At 42.4% G+C, this 23,068-nt stretch overlaps 1 protein-coding gene across 7 annotated transcripts in view; it reads left to right on the top strand.

The window, feature by feature from the left end:
• Positions 1 to 23,068, top strand: part of Sipa1l1 (signal induced proliferation associated 1 like 1) — a 280,919-nt gene that overhangs the window by 155,642 nt on the left and 102,209 nt on the right. For all 7 annotated transcript variants that reach the window (XM_038335800.1, XM_038335804.1, XM_038335803.1 and 4 more), the window contains one exon: positions 18,200 to 19,997. In XM_038335800.1, coding sequence (XP_038191728.1) covers positions 18,500 to 19,997 — 1,498 coding nt within the window. In that variant the 5' untranslated portion in view covers positions 18,200 to 18,499. The remainder of the gene's footprint in view (positions 1 to 18,199; positions 19,998 to 23,068) is intronic.

The raw sequence follows: 23,068 nt of genomic DNA, 5'->3' as shown, positions 1-23,068 counted from the left end.
GGCCCATTTGATTGGCCAGCCCTTAGGTGGGCGGAGTAGACAGAACAGAATGCTGGGAAGGGAAGTTAATAAATCGCCATGCCTCTGCTCTCTGAGCCAGACTGCCGTGCCTCTCCTCAAGGAGAGAGACGCCATGAAGCTCCAGCCCAAGATGGACATACGCTAGAATCTTCCCGGAAGTTTAGATATGGATTAATCAAGATGTGAGTAAGAGGCTGAAACTAATGGGCCAGGCAGTGTTTAGATGAATATAGTTTGTGTGTTGTTATTTCGGGGCATAAGCTGAGTGGCCTGGAGCTGAGTGGCGGGAAGCTGGCCCACAGCTCATGTAGCTCATACAGAGCTTAGAATCAAGCCTGGATTTTATGCATGTTGGGCAAGCATTGTAACAATAAAGTGGCATCCCCCAGACTCCAGTTTTCTCTCTCTCTCTCTCTCTCATCCTCTCCATCACTCTCTCCTCTCTCTCCTCTCTCTCATCCTCTCTCTCGCTCTCTCTCTCTCTCTCTCTCTCATCCTCTCCCAGCTCTCTTCTCTCTCTCTCAGTCCTCTCTCTCATCTCTCTCTCTCCTCTCTCGTGTATGTGTAGATAGGCCAGAGGTCAATGTTGCGTGGCTTCCTCAATTGTTCTCCCCCTTAATTTTCAAAGCAGGGTCTCTCAGTGAACTCGTAGCTCACTAATTGGCTGGACATCCAGGGGACTAATGGGATCTGCTTCCTCAGTATTAGGGTTGCAGTTGTTTGTCACCATCTGACCTTTTCCCGAGTACCAGACATCTGAACTCAGGTCCTCATGTTTGCACAGTAACCAATTACCCACTGAGCCATTCCTCAGGACAAACTACTTCTCATACTCACTGGCACACAGTAAGCATACAATAAATATTAGCTCCTGTATATCTTTTCATTTCATCCCAGTCCCTCCCTATTCAGTGCTAGGGATCAAACCCAGAACCTTATAAATACTATTCAAGTAGCTAGCCATGAAGCCACACCCCCAGCTTATGATTTTTATTTTTACCTAGAAGTTTGAGGTTTGTCTTAGTTATTTTTCTATTGCTATGAAGAAACAGTGTGACTGTGGCAACTCATAAAATAAAGCATTTAATTGGGGCCTTTCTTATAGCTTCAGAGGCTTAGTCCATTTTCATCACGTCAGGGAGCATGGCAGCACAGATTATGTCAGAGCTACATCCTGATCTGCAGGCAGCAGGGAGAGAGAGGGAGGGGGAGGGGGAGAGAGAGGGAGAGAGAGGGAGAGAGAGAGAGAGAGAGAGAGAGAGGGAGGGAGGGAGGGAGGGACGGAGGGAGGGAGGGAGAGACTGGGCCTGGTATGGGCTCCTGAAGCCAAAGCCCACCATACTTTCTGGAACAAGGCCACACCTCCTAATCCTTCTAATCCTTTCAAAGAGCTCCACTCCCTGGTGATCAAGCATTCAAGTATATGAGCCCATGGGGACAATCCTTTTTCAAACCACCACAAGGTTAGAGGTCTAGCTCAGCAGTAGGGCACTTTCGTGTCATGCAGAAGTTCCTGGGTTCTGTTTCATAAAGAGTTTATTTATGTATGTTTGCTCTCTGTAACCAGACCCACTTTTCTTTGCTCTAATATTAATTAATGGGTTGTTATGGGTGTTTTGTTTTCTCTCCCCTAAGCATGTTGTCTGCTTATTCTTGGCAATTTCCTTCTCTATTCTTTCTTTACACACTGTAATATTTATTTGATTCTTATGGAGGCAGAAGTTGTTTTCCTGGTGGTTTTTCATTTTCCTATTTTTTTAATTTCTCTGCATGTTGTGACTCCTTTTTATATTATTAACTGGTGCAAGTGTTACTCTTGTTTGACTTGTCATTTCTCTTGATCTGGGAGATCTACTCAAATGGGAGAACTCTTTGGAACTATTTCCTGTGTCTGATGTTTACAGACACCTTGAATGTGGCTTTGGGAAGGGAATCTTTAATCTATCTGATGATTTTACTGAAGGTTTTGATGATCAAGCCAAAGTCCACTGCATTTCCAAAGAGTCCTTCTCCGGGTCTAATCTTCCCTTCTGCTGAGGCAGTGTCTCATAGCACAGTCCAGTCTGTAGCAGCCTCCTTCCCCTTGGGTTGGTGAAGGTGGTGGGCTTCCTGGAGAAATGCCACTTCATCTGCTGTCCAGCAGGTCCTTTGTCATTGTGTAAAATCCCCACATCCGGAAGGCTGTGCTCTTCGTTTCTAATGGGCATGCTTTCATGACCTTGTTACCGAGTTCTCACTGCTTCTAATAAAAAAGTGTAGAGTAAATGTGATTTCCTGCCTGTTCCTTCCAAAGTAATTCTGCTTTTCTGGATAATTTCTTTGTAACAAAATATTTATAAAGAAGGGAAAATTTTCTGTCTCAAAACCAATCTTCCATTTCCTCCCATTTCTCTGAGGTTCTTTCATTTTCTTATGTATTGCTTTGTGAGTTTTCTTGCATAAATGTGTTTATAAAGATTTGCTATTTTAGAAGTAAATAGTGTATCTTAAATTTTGTCTTGTTAACTACCAGTCAACTCATAATGCATAAAAATAGAGGGAAATACAATTTTGATCATGTTACCTAACCAAGAAATTACTAAAATATCAACTCAAGGAAGAATTCAGCAGAAGACTAGATATAAAGGAAGTTGAGAGGCCATTAGGTATATAGCATACCGACAGTGGTGCAGTAGAAAAGGTGATTACATAGTCCTTCCCATCAATAAAATATAGTATGCCTTGTAATAAACACAGCAAACAACATACAGTGGCTTTATGCTGTGTTGTGCATTTTGAGATGGTGTCCTCTTGTGCAACCTAAGTTGTCCAAATCTTTGTCCTTTTGTTTCAACCTCCCCAATGCTGTAATTATAAGTGTGTGCCACTAGACCCAGCATTTTTATGAATTAAAACATTTTAAAAGCTAGTTTAAGATATAGGAGCTACTGTCTGGTACTGAACAGAAACTTCAGCATTTATAAGCACCTAGTGCTCCTAAATTAATTTATAAAATGAATGCAATTAAAGATTAAAGTACTACAACCAAGAGAATTTTCCAAGAAACATGATAGAATGATTCTAAAATTAATTGAAGATGCCAGGTGGGATCAGTGGGATTTGTTATTACAATGCTGTCGCATTTGGATTGGTGTGGCAGTGGCACACAGACACACACAGAGGGATTACCAGACACAGGGATTTGGTCTTGACATTGTGATTATTATGTCAATAATTACAAAGTACTGCTGACTATAAGGAATAGTTGTAGGACAGTGTGAGAAAAGAAAATTATATTTTGGATGAATTAAAGGCACCATTTTGAAGAGAAACATTTAAACTTCAGAGGAAAATGTGCAAAGCACTGGAAAAAGAAGGAGAAAGAGAAAACTACAAATTTGACCTTTTCAAAAATATCACATGAGTCTGGGGACACCACTGATTTGGTTGGTGCTTGCCTCGCATGGACAAAGCCCTGGGTTTGATCCCTGGCACTTGTGTAAATCAGATATGTTGGCTTATGCCTGTGGTGTTAGCATTCAGCAGGTAGAGGCAGGAGGATCCGGCATTGAAGGCCACTCTTGATTACATAGGTGGTCTGTGGCCACCCTGGAATACTTAAGACCCTATCTTTAAAAATAAATAAATAAATAAATAAAATTTAAAAAAGACAAAAATTTGAGTTGGAAATACAAGAAAATATAGTTTAAACAGCAATCAGACAAAGCTTTAATCTGAAAATAATGTGACTGTGTACCCAGTGCAGGGCTTACATCTGTAGTACCCGGTTGTGTTCTAAATCTTAGCGAGAAGCCTAGGAGGGCAAAACACAACAGAGTAGATCAGAAAATACATTCTGATTCTCTACCAGGGCTAGTGAGTCAGCAAGACAACATCCTGTATTTTCTTATTGGCAACAGTTTAGGGGAGAACTTGGGAGATTCCACATGGTGTGTACAGTGCTGTGTATAACTGTACATATGAATGGGCAGTTTGATCTTTTGGTGGGGTTTGGGCGTTGAATGTGGGGCATCACACGTAACAGGCAAAGACTTTGCTCTATGAGCTGTGTCCCTGGTCTCAGCTAGATATTCTCAAAGGATGTTGGAAGATGTTCTGCCTTGCTAAGGGACTTTGCCCCTGTTCCCAAAGAAGATGCTGAAATAAATATTCATTCTGTCACTTTTGGTAGTAACAGAAAAAGAGGAAATAACCCAGACGTCACCCAGCAGGTTCTAATAGCTTTCCCTACTCTTTCTACTCAGTATTTAAGCATCTGGAAGCTGTTAGGAGGTTTTGTATATTTCTGTAGCAATGAGGATAAATCATAAATAGTTTGACATAGCAGAAGAAACTTACACAGGCAGTGTTGTGAGTGACAGTGTCTCTTGGCTTCACAGCCACATATTCTGCTGTTGTGTCCCTGTTGTGTACATGGAGAGAGGGAGGCGCATCCTGAGAGGGAGGCTCTGGAGAAGTTGCTATTTTAGCTGTATCTCTGATCTTTTGTTTTTCATTTGTAACAAATTTGCCATTATATATATATTGACATTTATAAAGTCCAGATGATGGATATTTATATGTTTGCACATTTCATAATTAAAACATTTCCTGTGAATCATAGCATGGCACTCTCCAGCCAAACTCATTGGATAGGACACTAAGTCATTTTCTTCCTTTAAGCCACTAAATGTCACTCCTATAAATTCCTTCCCTGCTTGAAGACCGAGAACCACAAATGTCTGGGTTTCTAGGCCACTTCTAAATCAATAGGCTTCTATCTAGAGAATGCTTCTCTTCCCTGTCTGTCAAAAGGTCAAAATATTCAAGGTCAGGTAAAGGGAAAACTTAGGAGACTACAGTTAACACAGTCTTGGTCAACAGAGAGAGTGGATTTAGAGATTGCAGAAGGCTCTGATCTCCTACAGTCAGGGGATTGGAGGTCCAAGTCCCTGGCAAGATCACACTGTGATGGAATGGATTGTAGATTGTGGGGTCTCTTTCTGGTGTGAACATGGAGCCTCAGGCCATGAAGAACTATGTGAAGCTTTACAGAGCTTACTTTCTGGAATTCTGGACTAGACCTTTCTCTAGAGAGACATGGGCTGTTGTGGAATATTAGTTTAAGATGTGTTACATTTCCTTATGCTGTGGAATATTTGTTTAATGATGCAAAGTTGTGTTGTATTCTTTAATGCTGCATTTGTTTAACTCTGTGATGCTGTGTTACTTTGCCTGCCTAAAATACCTGATTTGTCTAATAAAGAAATGGATGGCCAATAGCAAGGCAGGAGAAAGGATAGGCAGGGCTGGCAGGCAGAGACAATAAATAGGAGGAGAAAGCCGAGAGGAAGGAAGGAGTAAGAAAAGAAGGGGCCAGCCACCCAACCAGACACTGAATAAGAAGGAAAGAAAGATATACAGAAATAGAAAAAGGGAAAAGTCCATAGGCAAAAGGTAGATGGGATAATTTAAGGAAAGCTGTCTAGAAACAAGCCAAGCTAAGGCTGGGCATTCATAAGTAATAATAAGCCTCTCCATGTGATTTATTTGGAAGCTGGGTGGTGGATCTCCAAAAAAGCCATAAGAGCCAAAGAGTTAAAAACAGTCACCTACAGTGGGCTATGTATGGATCCTGGCATTTGTGGGCCTTCCAGCCCAGTGGGTAACCCCAATGAGTAACTCATAGAGACTACCTCAATCTCAGAATTCCAGAAAAGGGGTAATAGCCAGTCTTTTTGCTTTGAACAGGCAGAAAACAGTACAGATTATTTTACTTTATTCATTTTAGAAAGAAACTAAGCAAATGGGCAGAAAAAGTCGTTATGTCTATGGAAAATAAAGTAAGCACCCGAGTGAATATAGCCATAAACTGTAAGCCTAGTATACAGCACTATGTGAGGCAGTTATCATTGGACCTTTCCACTTGAGCCCTGAAGGAAGGAATAATGGATGATACCTGGGGTATTCTAAAGCATGTGCATTACTACCTGTAGCTATAAACCCAGTCATCTGCCAGGCACTTCAAGCCCAGGTAGACATTCAAGACTAGAAACTTATATAGGAAAAGAAAGGAGAAAGGAAGAAAGAAAGGGAGAAAGAAGCAAGCAATTATTAAGTCTGAAAAAATAAACTATAAGCAATTGAACAAACATACTCATAAAATTATAAATCCTGGTAAATATGAATTTATTTAATATAGCTATGGTATAGATGTATAAACATACATACATGGATACAAACACACAAAATATGGGGGAAGGGTAAAAAATTAATGGGGGTGTGTTAATTTCTCATTTCTAAAACAGGACTTCAGTGGTACTATCTTAAGACTGATGATGCAAACACCAGCATGAGCCTGTCACTTAAGAATATAGATATGTCATGGGAAACAGACCCAGGATTTAGTGTGTTTGTTCTAAACCTGGAGAAGATTGAAGCAATGTTTTACTTTTCTCCTTATTTGCCCATGGTCTTAGGCCTATGGTATATGAGAAAATTAAAAACAAAGTAGTATTGCAGTAAGGGCTTTTGTGCTGTGGGCTTGGTTCCATTTTATACTTTTTCTGGAACCTTGGCATTGAAAAACTAAAGCACAGCACTTACACTGGGGTCCTTGACAGCACGTGGACAGTGTATAAGAAAACCTTCAGCTGTCGGTGTGGGCCCCGTATGGCTGATGACAAAGGCAGCGTCGGCATATGGAGGAGAGGGCCAGTAGCCAGAACTCTCAGGATCGGAGAAAGCAGGAAAGCTGTCCAGGAGCTGGTTTGAGAAGCCGCCTTTGCTGAGCACAGCCATAGGCTTCCAAGTGCCCCCAGAACTTGTAGGGCTCACAGTGTGACCAGACCTAGTTCTCCTGTGTTCCCTTCTATGGAAGGTTCTGCTCATTTCCTTTGCTTCCAGCAGCGTCAGAATACCTGTCTCAGTTGTTTCATCATTAACTGAATTCCAGCTTTCTTGGAATTTTTCCTAATAGGTGTCAAATGATGCTGTGTTGATTTCTCTGCCTTTGCTTATTATAGCCATACTCTCAGTAAAAAATAGACGAGCATTGAGCTTGTGTTCTGTTAAAGAAATTTTTTTTCTTCAACATAGTCTGTTTTAAACTTCTTTTAACTGCTATATTTAAAGAAAACTTCCAAAAACAAACATCATCAAAACAGCTCTTCAGTTTTCTTAGCAATGGACCTGGCATTAAGAGATCATGATCTCTTTCAAGTAGAAATTTCGATTTCTAATATAATGATCTTGATTTATTTTAATCATCATAAGTTATTATGGTCCGTCGGAAGGGATGTTAAAAGGCAGCTTCCTGAAAGAGACTATCTCCAACTGCTGTCTGTATAGGTGAGAGAGCTTAAATGGGAATAAAGAGGGCAAGTTGGAATTAGATAGGAGATGAAATCATTTGCAAGCCCCCCTTTTGTGATTATAAGGTTCAGGGATGGTTGGGACCGTGGAGAGATTGGCTACAGCTGTGGCTATTGATCTTGTACTGTATAATTCTGATTTATTCCTAAGGCAGAGGGAAGTTATTCTTCCCATCAAGAGAATGTAGGTATGCTTGTGGGCACTTCAGAAACAGTTCCTATGAATAGGCAAATAATCAGATTTCAGTGTTACTGCCAACACGTATGACTCCTCTTATCTGGAGGGTAAGGAAGGTGTTGAGATTTAATCCCAGTCCTGTGCATGCTGAGCACACATCCTGTCTCTGAGCCACATCTCCAGCCCTGAGAGCATGTTTCAAGTAACTGCGGTCCCATGGCCTTAAGCACTTAGGTTTCAAGAATGCTGAGCTTAGGTGCTCTGGGAAAAAGATTTCTTCCTGAAGGAGCGCATCTCACCAGGGAGGAAATGCCCAGACATGTAGAGTCAGTCCTGGGACTCCGGGAGGGGCTGGAGGGGCTGCAAGGGACATGGCTTGGCAACAGTAGCTCTGTCTCTTCCAAGCTGCAGAGGCTACTTGAGAAAATGCAGCAGTGTCTCCTGATGCGGTTCTGTCGACTGCATGGGGATCCTGGTCTGACAGCCCCAGTAAGCAGTGGCACTTGAGGAAGTCTGGCTCATAGGTGGGCTCTGCCTGGGCTCTTTACCTCTAGGGGTTTCTGTTTTATAGCCCTGAGATTTCTTCATGTGGAAAATCTGGTTCCCACCAAGGTCGTCTTCACAGAAATTGACAGTTTGTGTTTGGAATGTGCCTTAGTAATTTACGCCCACTCGTTGGGTAGTTCTTAACAAAATGACCCTTAGCCATTTCCTTCTGTCCAGTTAGAAGGAAGTCCTGTGGAGGGAGCTTCTACTTAGTCCTGCATCCCAGGCCCACTTTAGGCCAGGATCCGTCTGGTAGCTGTTGAGGATCTTCTGGAAGGTCCCAGATTGACCACTGGTGCATTTTTAGAAGCTAATTACCACTGTTTTTATCCTCCTGCTGATTGCATTTTCAGTAGACACAGGCATTTGTTCCCTGGGGCGGACTTCAGGAGTGACCTGGGCTGTACAGGAGGCCTTTTTCTTCTATAGTAACTGAGTATTTTTTACTGTCAGTTTTATCTACTGTAACTTTTGCCTGTAGTATTAGCAGTTATGACTCTTTAACTGCCAGCCCAGATTTGCCCCGTCCTGCATTGAAAGCACCAGTGCTACCCACAGTTCATTTACCTTGTGCTGCTGGGCATGGCGTTTCCCTCTCTGAATTGTTTCCCTGTTCCTGGAGTCTGGGATCTCGGCCTCACGGGCTGCCTGTAAGGACTGAGACAGATGAGAGCCTCGCCATATTGAGACATTAGGCAGAGCTTTTCTGTGGGAATCCAGGCACAGTGGCAGTGGGGACTGTCTGCAGTCTGTGTTTGAGGAAGTGGTAGAGTAACAGGAGTGATTCTGAGGGTCAGATTTTTCTTTTAGAGTCTTCCGTGGGTGATATTCTAGAATCCTAAGAGTGCCTTGTGGGCAATGCTACTGTTAATCCTTGGGGTGGTGATTTGAACCTGAGTTTTTCTTAGAAGGAACTGTTCTTACTGTGCCGCTTTGCTCTTGAAGCTAACTGTGGTGCGCTTTTTTAAGTGCACTTCCTTAAATTGTCTTCAGAACATAAAATGTTCAAGCAAAAGAAATCATCGTGCCCTTAACAAAGCCATTTTGAGGCTCTTTTCTGAGCTTCTGGTTCCTTCACATCACTTTTCTCTGAGCCAGCTAGCTGCAGGGAATGTGCCTTTCTGTGCAGGAGGGAGGAGTGGCGCTTAGCCTGCAGAGGCCTTCCTGCTGAGACTGGCTCCTGACAGTCCTTCTTAGCTTTCCTTAAGTATAAACCAGTGGCTCATCGAAGGGGAAGTATTTCCTCTAGGTCATACCATCTCTTTCCCTTTGACCCTAGAGCAAAGTCCACACTGCCAGGCTCTTTCCCTGGTTCTTGGTGCTCTGCAGTACCGCTCTCCAGAAAGCTGGTCTTTGAGGCTTGCAGTGAAAGAGTCACTACTGCCAATACTACAGCCAATCAGTGACATCATTTAGCTGAAAGCTCTACAGGTGGAGGGAGGATGGTGACAAGGACAGAATGTACGTGGGAAAGTAGATTGAACCCAGGAAGCGGGAAACTAGTGGGGCCACGTGTTTGCCTACCACCCTCACTTGACTTTCCTGGGTCCCTAAAGTCTTGAGAGGGACAAAGTGGGGCTATTGGATGTGAAGGGACTAAGTCAACATGAAATTAAAAGAAAACATCTGTAAATGAGGAAAGACTCACCTTCGTGCAGACATTATCCGGATACTATGACTATCTCTTTTTTAAAGCAGTTGGACTCTCTTAGCCCTCTTCCAGTTGATCATAATTAGAAGATAAGCATTGACCTCGCAGTGGTTGCGCAGGCCTTTAATCCCAGCACTTGGGAGGCAGAGACAGGTGAATCTGTGTGTGTTTGAGACCAGCCTGGTCTACAGTGTGAGTTCCAGGACAGCCATAGTGGTTACAGAGAGAGACCCTGTCTTGAGAAACAACAGCAAAAAAGACACCTCCTGGAAGCGCTGCATCTGTCCAGTTGTGATTGTTCAGTGATCGTAATGGTAGAGTATTAACAAAGGGCCATGTTTTATAATTATTTGAAGGTGAGTTCAATGCCCTGCATTCCCAGATCATACTATGTGTTTTTAGTAACAAAATTATTCTTCCTAATAAATTTTGTTCTAGTTATGATAGTAACACTTGCTCATTTTAGTAAATAAAAAATTTTAAGCCTCAAGTTACAATCTATTCAAAGACAAACATAAATCCCCTGGTGAGCTTGTGGTGATTGAGTGTGTGTATGTGTGTTTGTGCGTGCACACGTGTGCACGTGTCTGTGGGTGTGTAAAACATGACTAACTCTGTAAGGTATATTCAGTTTCTTCACTCTGCATTCTTCTGGACCTGCCTTATGCTTCATTAAGTTCCATATACCACACAGTGTAAAGATGAGTCTGGGATTAAGTTACTGGATTTGAGCACAATTTAGAAAAATGTGATGATATTTCCTGCTGGGTACCTATCATAGTATCTGAGGGCTGCCCCCTCCCCTGTAGTTTTCCGTGCTAAGTTGTCTGACACCGGGTCAGTCTGTGGCACTGGTGAGTATGAAAGCACAAGCCAGTGTGAGGAAAGTTGTTCTTTAGTCCTGGTCTGCTGCAGGCTCTGTCACCCCACCCAGTCCACTTTTTCTTACGGAACTTTTGAGCTTATCTTCATGCTGTTTTTAAACTTAGTTCCTTGAGTTCTTTGTTATCCTTACATCTTCACTGTTTGTTCACCTTTCTGCTTGGTAGTAATTTATTTCAGAAATGATAAAGATGGACAAAAGCAATGTTATGACCAGAAATTTAGAGCTAATAGCACAGAGAGGTAGTCAAAGCTCAGGTCAGCCGGATACCCTGTCTGTGATGGTATTGCCTGAATACTTGTTCCCATACAGACTTCCTACCATAGCAGAGCCACCCGATCCAGCGCCTGTGTTCTGCAGTCGTATTTTTATTCTGTTGCACCTGTGCCTGCTGCCGCATCCTAAAGCACTCACTACCCCTCTACCTAGTAACACCTGTGCAGCCTCCTCCAGCAGGGTGAGAGTTGTGAGAAAAGTAAATCAAGGACACTACCCTGTACACACTAACTTTTAAATGATGCTGATTGGTGGCTAGGGAGGTGGCTCAGTGGGTGAGGTGCCTGCTACACAAGTCTGGAGTTGGGATTCCTAGAAACATCCAGTGAATAGCAGTCCCAGCATGCAGAAAGTAGAACCAGGATTCCAAGTTAGCAAAATCAGCCACACAGGCAGGCTCTGGTTCAGTTGAGAGACCCTACCTCAGAGAAGAAGGTGGAGAGTGATTAAGAAGGACTTAGCATCATCCTCTGGCCTTCATAGGTGCATATGTGTGTCCACTCACATATGATATGTACATCAGTACATGCATGCACAAGCCAAAAGAAAAAGATAGTGAATGATGGGCAAAAAGAAAGAGGTAAGAGCAGGTGGTTATCATTGAGGTCAAGGGAGGGGAGGAGATCAAAGTAAAAATACCTTTCAGAGCCAAAGGAACAAGGGCAGCTTTTCAACCCTCAAAGGGTCTTAATATTCGGAATGGCTGGCTTGCTGTGGTTTAATTAAGATCCACCAGGAAACAGCGTGTTATGAAAAACCTCACGTTGGAATGGAAAGGAGACATGGCCTATGCATACCTGGTCATGACCTGTATCACACTTCATCTCTTTACCATCTGCTTTCCTCATTTAGATCTAAACTTCACTTGAAGGAAAGAATCATTTCCTCAAGTATTCCTAGAGCCAGATGTACGGCTATGCTTAGAAGAGAATGTGGACATGTGGGGAATGGGTTAAGAGATAATGGAGCATCTCTTCTGGAAGAGTGGTGTTGATCAGCAGAGGGCGGTGATTGTCTAGATCTCGGGTGATGAAAACATTTTCCACTAGTAGAGCTGCACTGGACTGACTGAAGTTCCTCTCTGTTGTACGAGGCTGCTAGTTTGTTTCCAGCTGCTCAGACCCGAAATAATCACTCATAAAAACCATATTATTTGCAATGCTGTTTGGCCGATAGCTTAAATGTATTTCTGGCTAAGTCTTATATCTTAATTTAACCCATCTCTATTAGTCTGTGTATCACCATGAGGTTGTGGCCTACCAGCAAAGTTTCAGTGTGTCTATCTCCGGTGGCGGCTCCACGGCTTCTCTCTGACTCTGCCTTCTTTTTTACAGCATTCAGTTTAGTTTTAGTTGCCTACCTCTATTCTGTCCTGCGCAGCCTAAAACAGGTTCTTTATTAACCAATGGTATTCACAGCATACAGAGGGGAATCCCACATCACCTCCCCTTTTCTGTTTAAATAAAAAAGGTTTTAAGTTTCACACAGTAAAAGTACATATAACAAAACAGTTATCAAGCAAGAATTACAGTTACAATATTTATATCTACTTTTTCTTTCATCATAACTAAGGAAAACTATAACTACAACTATCTATTCTTCAACTCCATAAAAGCCTCCAGAAGGATATATTACTACCTAAGTTAACAGGAAGTACATTGTAAACAACTTCCAAAACTCTAGAATTGACAGAGACATCTCGCTACCTGGACAATCACCCAAAGTTATTCCATAATATTACGGGCACCCATCTTCAGCCTAATGGCCCATAGTATCTGGCAGGCTTTTCCATGAAGCAGGAAATTTCAAAGACCATTCTGCCTATAATGGCAGTTTGTCAGTCACTTTCTTCTGTGTCCTGCAGAATGTCTTGCAGACTCTTTTATGTTATGAAGCAGGAATCCTGAAGGATCTTCTCACCTTTAGGTAATTAGGCAAGTTCATCAGTCGTTTATCTGTGGGGTCCTGCATGTCCTATTCATACAGCACAGCATCAAGCAGTCCAGGAAAGAGCAATTTCTTACCCAAATGGCTAATCAATGCCATAAGGACCCTTTTCAGTTCCCATCATCCTCTTGAAGTAGCTTGGTGCTTCCAAGAGCAGATGTGTCTCACTGTTATGAAAAAAAATCTTAATTTTTAAAAACATTTTAAATGCCATATTAATGTAGTCTTTGAAAGGTTTGAAGAATCCCTGTCCATCTGAAATACATCTCTATACATCTAGAAAATCTAACATGACTACACATTTGACTATTATAAATGATTATCTATTAACCTATATTTCTCAATTATACAATATATTTTCAAATGAAGTGCACAAATACAATATCTTAAGAGCAGAAATATACATATGCACAGTATAACAAAATTGTCCTTAAATCTGTATCAGCAGATCAAGATCCATACCAATGCAAAGTATTCATCTCTATAGCATATCCCTTTTAAATGTAAACAAACATTTGTAAATAGTCATTTAGGGAATTTGGGTGTAGTTCTCTCCAAACTGTTTTCCTGCTTTTTATTGGGCAATTTTTGGGGGTGTTCACAGTGACCTTTCAGGGGGTCTTAGTCCATCAAACCACATTACTTTGGAAGGATTCCACAGGTTCTCATTCTCTGTACAAACAAAAGAACCCCTTTTCCAAAGCAACATATCCTTAGACTCAAATTTTAAAGTCAAGATACCTTTAAAATATATATGTCGGTTAAGCTTAGCAGCCCATACAATGAAATGTCTCTCTGTACTTAGCTTCTTCACAGTCAAAAATTCAAAGAAAACACAATAATATATATAATCCAGACTCTAATTTTTCCATCTTTACATGGCTTATTATTTTACTCTATTACTTTTTAATGTTTAATTATATTTACTCCTTTAATCTATGACTGACTGTACTGTCTCTTTAAAGACTTCGTTTTTTTTTCTAAACCATTTACTTCTTTTTATGACTCTCTGTAGTCTTTATCTTCTCTCCCCCAAGCCTATGCACATTTTTTTTAAACACACTGTGTCTCATTTAGAGGTCTTTTATGTCTGAATCTGTCCTTATTGCATATCTGTAATCTGTTTCTGACCAGGATGGCTTCTTAAAATGTTAAACGGCTTGGCTAGTATTAAGACTGCTTTGTCTTTTGGCTCCACCCAAGCCAGACATGGCAGAGGTTCGTTCAGTGCCTCTGGGAGCCATGTACAGTGCTCCATTTTTAGGCACACAGTGTGTCTATGTTGCTGTTAAGCAAGTTGTAGCACACAAAACCCATTTAAATGCTCCATAGCCAGACCTCCTGAAAGAGTCAGAGCCGTTTGTGCTAGTAGCAAGGCCCAGAAATCCGCCATTTCAAAACTGTGTGACTTTTTTTCTGCTACCGCTGAATCAGGAAACCCTCTCTTAAAGGAGCCACAGTATTCTGCCTCAAGCAAAGCCCATTCGGGGGAGGGGGAAATGCAGCTAAACTTTGATTTTAGTGTCTAGAATTCTTTTTCAAGCTCTCTCGGGTTTTATGTAGATTTAGCTAGCACACATTGAGGTGCCAATTGGTAGTAGGTTGGGTGCCAGTCTGTTGTATGAGGCTACTAGTTTGTTCCCTGAAATAATCACTCAGAAAACCATATTATTTGCAAAGCTGTTTGGCCAATAGCTTAAACGTATTTCTGGCTAGTCTTATATCTTAATATAACCCATCTCTATTAATCTGTGTATAACCACAAGGTTGTGGCCTACCAGCAAAGTTTCAGTGTGTCTGTCTCCAGAGGTGACTCCATGGCTTCTCACTGACTCCGCCTTTTTTCCCCATCATTCAGTTTAGTTTTCCTCGCCTACCTCTATTCTGCCCTTCGCAGGCCTAAAACAGTTTCTTTATTAACCAATGGTATTCACAGCATACAGAGGGGAATCCCACGTCACCTCTCCATGGGGTTAGGAATCTAAATAAATGGATTCATTAGAAATATATAGAATAGAGAGCTGTAAAATCAATTCAACATGTAATAAAGAAATGTTTTGTGATAGAGGTAATGTGCTGTGAAGTCATACTGCTCCTCTGTTCAATTCTGTTGCTTCCGACTGTTTCTAACAGTGTCTGGGCAGTTTGGTTGATGTTTGCGTGAACTGTTAGTGATCATCAGCATGTTTGCTACGTCAGTCTACTCTTGAGGAATAGGGTACAGAGTGTTATTGATCTGTATGGAGAGACATCCTGATTTTCAATTTGTGACTTAATAAGCATCTTTATTTCTATATTGCTCACCTGCTGCCAAAATTTATATTGTATCTCAAAGGAAGATAATGTTGTAAATAAATAAGGAAGGGGAAAAGGAAGAGAAAGGGAGATGGGGTAGGAAAGAGGAGACTAGGGAGTGCTTGGAATCTTCACAGTTGAAGAAAATTTTGTTATTTAACTTAGTTGCTTGTTCACCTCTTTGGTTTGATAGGTCATCAAACCATGCCCTCTTCCCTCATATGCTCTTCAATATTTTGAAATAAAAATTTATCACAATAAGACTAAATTGCTAAGAGATTATAATATTAAAAGTATATTAAACCATAGCAAGTAGGGCTGGAGAGATGGGTTAGTGGTTAAGAATGCTTTCAGTTCTTACAGATAAGGACCTGGGTTTATGTAGCCAGAGACTCCTCATTCATTTCTCGGCTGCTCTGACCCGAATAATCACACAGAAACTATATTAATTACAACATTGCTTGGCCTGTTAGTTCAGACTTCTTATTAACTAACTCATACATCTTAAATTAACCCATTTCTATTAATCTGTGAATTAGTACGAGGCTATGGCTTGCTGGTAAGGATCTGGTGTTTGTCTCGTTCAGCGTCTCTGACTCTGCCAATCTCTCTATGTATCTCTATTTGGATTTCCTGCTTTATTGGATTTTCCAGGCTTTATTCTGCCCTGTCATAGGCCGAAGCAGCTTCTTTATTAACCAGTGGTAATAAAACATATTCACAGCATACAGAGGGGAATCCCACATCAGGTTTGAGTCACAGCACCCACATGAAGCTCCCAGCTCTCTATAACTCTAGTTCTAAGGAACATGATGCTTCACTGGAACTAAAAGCGTGCACACGTGTGTGTGCGCGCACACACACACATTCATTTGCACAAATAATAAATCCTTCTAAAAATAAGAAGTGAAGTGATATAGAAAGAAACCGTTGGTGGTGGAGGTTGGACATTCCCAGGTTGGTTTTATGTTTTGTGCCCAGTTCCAGCTTTTAGATTATTTCTATAATGGGAATGACTTATCTTTAAAAAGTCACTTTTATATGTAGGGTTTGGTGGTAAATGCCTGTAATCTAAGCACCTGGAAAGCTGAGGCAGGAAGGACCTGGTTTGTTCAAGGCCAGCCAGGACTATGGATTGAGACCCTGCCTCAAAATGATGGGTTGGGGAGGGATCAATTCTGTGGTAAGTCATTTTCTAAAAAGAACTGAAATGTTTGTTCTTGGTGAGATTTGTAGAAATGGAATGGACGATAATTTATTTGGTTTTTGTAAGTCTGTGAGAATACAGAAAACACCTGACTCTTTAGAATTATTTTATGCTAGTGTATTATTTCCTCAAGAACCATTTTATTGAATCCCTCTTTGTTGTTTAAGCAGGGCAGGTGCTCTCATTTGTCCAGTTGATCGGTTGCCCTCCCACTTTAGATGTGGTGCTTCTTGAACCCCAGCTGTGGCCACACGTGCTGACCCTAGCTGCTGCTGTAAGCAACAGTTAACATGTTGTTCTACTTAAAGGCTAGCAATTGAAAGAGCAGCATGTAAAGTTCCGGAATGTACAGGAAATCATAGCGGTCTGGCTGGAGAAGTATCTAGAAAGCTTAAAAGCCAGGTTTAATTAGTTGGCAGTGCAAAGCCATTATCCCTTTTACGAAGCATGGAAGAGGAGTGTGAGTGAAGACAATGGGCGTTTATCTGACCGACTAATCAGACCTATCCGGCAAGAGCCCTGCAGTCTGCAGGCAGGGAGCAGTTTTGAAACACCCCTAAATGTTCCAGCTTTAAATAGCAACGAGTCTCCTAAACTGATTCTGCGTGCTGCCGGAGGAATGAAAGCCGGCTGCCTTGGAGGCAGGAAGCTGACTAGCGAGATGCTTAATTATCGTGGAAGTAAGTGCTTGTTACCATTGAGTGCAGCATGCAGTGTGCGGTCCTCCTCAGTGTCAGAGCGTGATTTGTAGACAATGCCGCCCTGTCAGCTCGGTGCTGGTTCAGCAGCATCTTTCCAAACATGTATCTGGCAAGAATTTAAAGGCCACCTCTTGTGCAATTTGCGGAATGCTGGAAAAGGATCCTGTGCCTCTCTTCAGGATGTACGCACCCATGCAGGAGTCTGTGCTCACACTCTGTGCCTGCTGTCTTCTGCCTGAAGAGCTCATGAGGAAGTTCATCTTCCTGCCCATCACCTGGAAGGATGGTAACAGTTTTCTGTAATCTGGTGAAGGACATGGAGCCGGCTGCCCAGAGTAGCATTTTGTTTCTGTCGTCGTCATAAATTAGCACTGATGGGGTGGAGGAGGCCGCACTGCTTAAGGAAATGCAGGCATTTTGTGAATTAGTGTAAGACTTCCAGCTGGAGAGTAGACGAAAGTGAGGAGAGCTTGGGGAATGCTGGAAGTGAGTGCCGGCTGCTTCTGCCGAATTCTTCACATGGGTAAGTAAGAAAGTGGAGGAAAAACAGACGCGTGCTCACGGGTATGATGGCTCCAGGAAACGCCGATTGTTTTCTCTAGCCTGTGTATATTTGCTCTTGCCAACTATGGTGAGCTTTTGTAGGGAAATAAGTATTGATTTGAAATAGGAAAGGAATTTTTAAAATGTACTGTAGCATAATCGATAAAAATCATGTTTAATTTTTTGCATTCTCAGAAGGCTGTCTTGCATTGCTCTTATTATCTGGTTAGGTTGGTTTTCTCTCAAACTTCTGGTCAGCACAGTGGAATTATGTCTATATTATTAGAGGTCATGGAAGCAAAAGTCTGTGCTTGCATTTAGGAGCCTCGATGCCCTAGAACGAGCTGGTACCCCTCCCAGTTTTATGAAACAATTCAGCTAACCTGAAGTATTCATAGCCCTTCTTACAATGTAATTGATGGGTTTATTAACTGTTTATACTTTTTTCTTTCACTTCTCCTTTATTAAAACGTGGATTTTGGAACTATGCACCACAATCCAGTATTGAGTGTCCTGTCCGGGTATCTGATTGTAGCAGTTGCAGATTTATTATAAATGTATTCATCAAAAGCTAATTCAGGTTGTCTTCCTCTCTTTAGGGGGAGCATGGGATTGTGGCAACCACAGAGTCCCAGTGATGCAAGTTCTGTTCAGTCTTTTCTGAAGGAAGCCTTCTGTTAGAGTGCAGCACGGAGCTACTGTGGATTACAATGTTTGGAAGGTCTGGATTCCCAGGGGTCTGAAAACAAGGCACCATTTAACCTTTTAAATGAAAAGGCTTAAGGTCGCAACACGACTGCTGTATGATCTGTGAGCCGTTCTCTAAAGCAGAAGTGCACATTTAGAACACAAACATGGTGATCCTTCCTGCAGGGATTTAAGTGATTGCTTTTTACACCATGACCAGCTTGAAGCGGTCGCAGACGGAAAGGCCTGTCACTGCAGACAGAGCCTCTGTTGTCAGCACAGACGGCACCCCCAAAGTTCACACTGATGACTTCTACATGCGTCGCTTCCGGTCCCAAAATGGCAGCTTAGGATCTTCAGTCATGGCTGCAGTAGGGCCCCCTCGAAGTGAAGGTCCTCACCATATAACCTCTACCCCTGGGGTCCCCAAGATGGGGGTTAGGGCCAGAATTGCAGATTGGCCTCCAAGAAAGGAAAATGTGAAAGAATCCAACCGCTCAAGCCAGGAAATAGAAACCTCAAGTTGCCTTGAGAGCCTGTCCTCCAAAGGCAGTCCTGTGAGTCAGGGGAGTTCTGTTAGCCTCAATTCCAATGACTCAGCCATGCTGAAGAGCATACAGAACACTCTGAAGACCAAGACAGGGCCGGCGGAGAACATGGACTCCAGATTCCTCATGCCCGAAGCCTACCCCAGTTCCCCCAGGAAAGCCCTTCGCAGAATCCGGCAGCGCAGCAACAGCGATATCACCATAAGTGAGCTTGATGTGGATAGCTTTGATGAATGTATCTCCCCCACCTACAAGTCCGGGCCGTCATTGCACAGGGAATATGGTAGCACATCTTCAATTGACAAGCAGGGAACATCCGGAGAAAGCTTCTTCGATTTGTTAAAGGGCTACAAAGATGACAGATCTGACCGAGGTCCGACTCCAACCAAACTCAGCGACTTCCTCATCACTGGTGGGGGCAAGGGTTCTGGTTTCTCCTTGGATGTGATCGACGGGCCCATCTCACAGAGAGAGAACCTCAGGCTTTTCAAGGAAAGGGAAAAACCACTCAAGCGACGCTCCAAGTCTGAGACTGGAGACTCGTCCATTTTTCGTAAATTACGCAATGCCAAAGGTGAAGAACTCGGGAAGTCGTCAGACCTTGAAGACAATAGATCAGAAGATTCTGTGAGGCCCTGGACATGTCCAAAGTGCTTTGCCCACTATGATGTCCAGAGCATCTTGTTTGACTTGAATGAAGCCATTATGAACAGGCACAATGTGATTAAGAGGAGAAACACTACCACAGGAGCCTCAGCGGCTGCCGTGGCTTCCTTAGTCTCTGGACCTTTGTCTCACTCAGCCAGCTTCAGCTCTCCTATGGGCAGCACGGAGGACCTGAATTCCAAAGGAAGCCTTGGCATGGACCAAGGAGATGACAAAAGCAACGAGCTGGTCATGAGCTGCCCATATTTTCGTAACGAGATTGGTGGGGAGGGCGAGAGGAAGATCAGCCTGTCGAAGTCAAATTCTGGCTCCTTCAGTGGGTGTGAAAGTGCCTCCTTCGAGTCCACCCTCAGCTCTCACTGTACGAACGCAGGGGTGGCGGTTCTCGAAGTGCCCAAGGAAAGCTTGATGCTGCACCTAGACAGGGTGAAAAGGTACACCGTGGAACACGTGGATCTCGGCGCATACTATTATAGGAAATTCTTCTACCAGAAGGGTAAGTAAATATTACTTTTTTTTTTTAGTTTGCTCTACTCGTAGGGAAAATAAAGACAGGAAACATAGCAGTGTGGAGTGAGACGTGCTTGGGTTCTTTGTTATGATGGCTAAAATGTTTCAATAGCTTTTTGGTGTGATTTTTCTTTCATTTTTGGGAGTAGTTCTTTCTCCCTTAGGATATTGAAATGTCTTATAAATTACATATATATGTAAAGTTGAAACTGTTAGATACAGCTTTTTTTAAATTACTAAATAATTTTAATACTCTCCCATGTTTTAGCACTTTTCGTTACCTCCTGAGTCTTTTACGAAAGTTATATTTCTGTCCCTTTCCTAGCACCACTGGTAAAAAAAAAAAATTCATTATGTGATTAAAGTCTCATAACCAGTGAGTTCTGAATGTAGGCTTCAGTTTGAGTAGAAAAGGCACTAAAGGTGGAAGCATGTCCTTAATCTTTAATGCTTTGGTGGTTTCTTTTCTAGTCTTGTGGTGATAGGCTAAAAGAGTGAGTGAGTGAGTGTGTGTGTGTGTGTGTGTGTGTGCGCGCGCATCTGAGATTGTATAGTCTTATTTTGTACTTTTAAGAATAGCAGGATGGCTGGGCAGTGGTGGCGCTTGCCTTTTATCCCAGCACTTGGGAGACTGAGGCAGGTGAGTTCAAGGCCAGCCTGGTCTACAGACTGAGTTCCAGGACAGCAGGGCTGTTACACAGAGAAACCCTGTCTCAAAAAAAGCAAAAAAAAAAAAAACAACAAAAAAAAATCCAGCAGGATGATTTTTGAAAAATAGTATAAACGGACTCTATCAATTTCCTAGTGTTTTTTGAATGGCATTAAAATCGAGGACTTGGTGTGTCATCCAGGCACCCACACTAGAAGCATGATGGTCACCATATACTGTGGTCCCCTGGGTACTTGGCATTCTCTACAGCTGGGTGAAGAGGCCTGTGCTGAGGCTTCTTGCTTTTCAACTCCTCCAGTGAGGTTGTGATTGCTGACTACTGTGTAGTGTTTGAAATGTTACTTAGATCCATTCTCCTGAAGTTTAGTCTCAGATGCAGAATTCCTTCTAGCTTTATGAGATTGCTCACTCTAGACTCTCAGTGTTTTGAAGATTACTGTAGAACAGACACTATTGAAGGTTTACAGGTAAAAAAAATCATGTTTCATCTCTAAACACCCTCTCTTATTCTTAAGTATCTACATCATGGCTTCTGAAACCAATAAAATGGAAATCCCACATTCTGGAGTTTGGTTTTAGAAACAGTTTTTCTTTTGCATGTGAAGGCAGTGGGTTTCTCAGACTCACCAACTTTGCATTCAGGGGCTGATTGTTCTTGTAAAGGTGTCCTTTACACTGTCCTGTACCCTGTGAGATCAGCATGCTTGGCCACCGCTTCCTAGATGCCAGTGGGTTTTCTCTGTGCCCCTCCCCACCAGTGAACACAGACAAAAATATGTCCAGTATTGCCAGATGTTTCTTTGGGAATTAATTGCCTCTAACCAAGAATTCCTGCTCTATATTACTTCAGAATTTTTCTAAGCTTTTCTGAGTGTTCGCATGTCTCTGAGAAGCCATCTTGTTCCTCCTGTCCTCGACACTGACTTTGAGTCTAACATCTAAGTGAGCACGCTTTATGTTCACTAGTAGCTTTTGCCTGCTGGGCAGTGTAATAATATTCGGCATGAGCGGTTTCAGCACTGGTGGACCAGGCTCTGTGATAAGCGTTTGAGATGACGGTTTGTATTTCCGACTCTCAGTGCACACGAGGAAGAAGATGTGTTGTTAGTTACACTTTCCAGAGGGTCCTGGGGCTTGGGCGATAGGCTATCAAGGAACTCCTTTGTTCTGGGAGGGACAGCCATGTTCTCCGGCACTCTTCCCTCGTCTCTATTATGCCAGATGAAAGAAAGGGGGAACCTTCTTTTAAGTATTTTTATCTTTCAAAGGTATGGAATCAGAACTTGAATTCCTAGAGTCCAAAGTGAGTCGTCTTACTGATTCACAGAAGCTCATAAACTCAGAAGCCCAAACCCAGCAGTTGGTGGGTTGGAGCCTAGAAAATACCCTGGTTCCAACCAGTGCAAGGGCTTAAATGAAAACACCATCTAAAGCAGGTAATTGTTAAAAATACATCTCTCTGAGATATTTACGACATAGACATTACTCCTGTGGGTCCCAGTGCCTTGCTGACACCGGTTCTGCTGGGCACACTGCCTCGTATTAGTGGACCATGCTCGTGATGTCCTCTAGCACTGTCTTCCTATAATCCCTGTCATTGCCCAGTTGTCGTGCCACATCTGCCACATCTTTCTTCTTAGTGGCTGGCCTCTGGAAAGTCTTTCTAAAGCTGCCAGTTTAGTTTTCATAGAAACCGTATTTATCTTTTATGCTCATTTAGTCAGCTTCTATAATTAAACTTCATAATTAAAATAAGTCAGCTGGCCTCAGCAGCTCTAGGGAGATGCAGTGAATTCTGCTTCCATCGTGAAGTCCAGCTGGTGGGAGCAGAAAGCGCGTGTGGCACGAGAGGTGGCCAGCTTGTGCCACTGGCATCTGTCAGCCAGGTGTTGGGGACAGTAAAAGAGTGGCTAATTCAAGAGGCCAATCCAAGGAAAGTCATGGAATGTGCCTGCTCTTTGAGCACTGTTTGGGCTGCATGCCTTAGAATTTCTTAGCCATTTGTTACATTATTGATGATGTCATACAAATGATGACAATTATAACATGAAGCAGAAATTAGACTCTCCAAAAGCATAACTGTATATGAAATTAATGTGATGGCAATAATATTATATTAATTCAATAAAGTATAATTAATGCCTTATAGTTTTTATGTAGCTTTGTCTCGGTGAGATCTGTGCCTACCTCTTATCTCTTTCCCCCAATCTTTATGCGGAAAGAGTATAGCATCGTCAAGAGGAATTTACCCCCAGCAACAAGGCTGTAGCACCCCTAGTGTGGTTGTCACCCCCTTTAGCACCTCTTTCCATTCATCTATTTAATGTGTCCCTGACTCTGTAGGGACTGTGGCTGTTTCCTGGGGAAATTAGTACTATTATCATTAC

This window comes from Arvicola amphibius, chromosome 7, assembly GCF_903992535.2.
Source record: "Arvicola amphibius chromosome 7, mArvAmp1.2, whole genome shotgun sequence".
NCBI classification, from domain to species: Eukaryota; Metazoa; Chordata; class Mammalia; order Rodentia; family Cricetidae; genus Arvicola; species Arvicola amphibius.
Note: the sequence above shows the minus strand (reverse complement) of the source record. Positions and strands in the feature narration are given on the sequence as shown.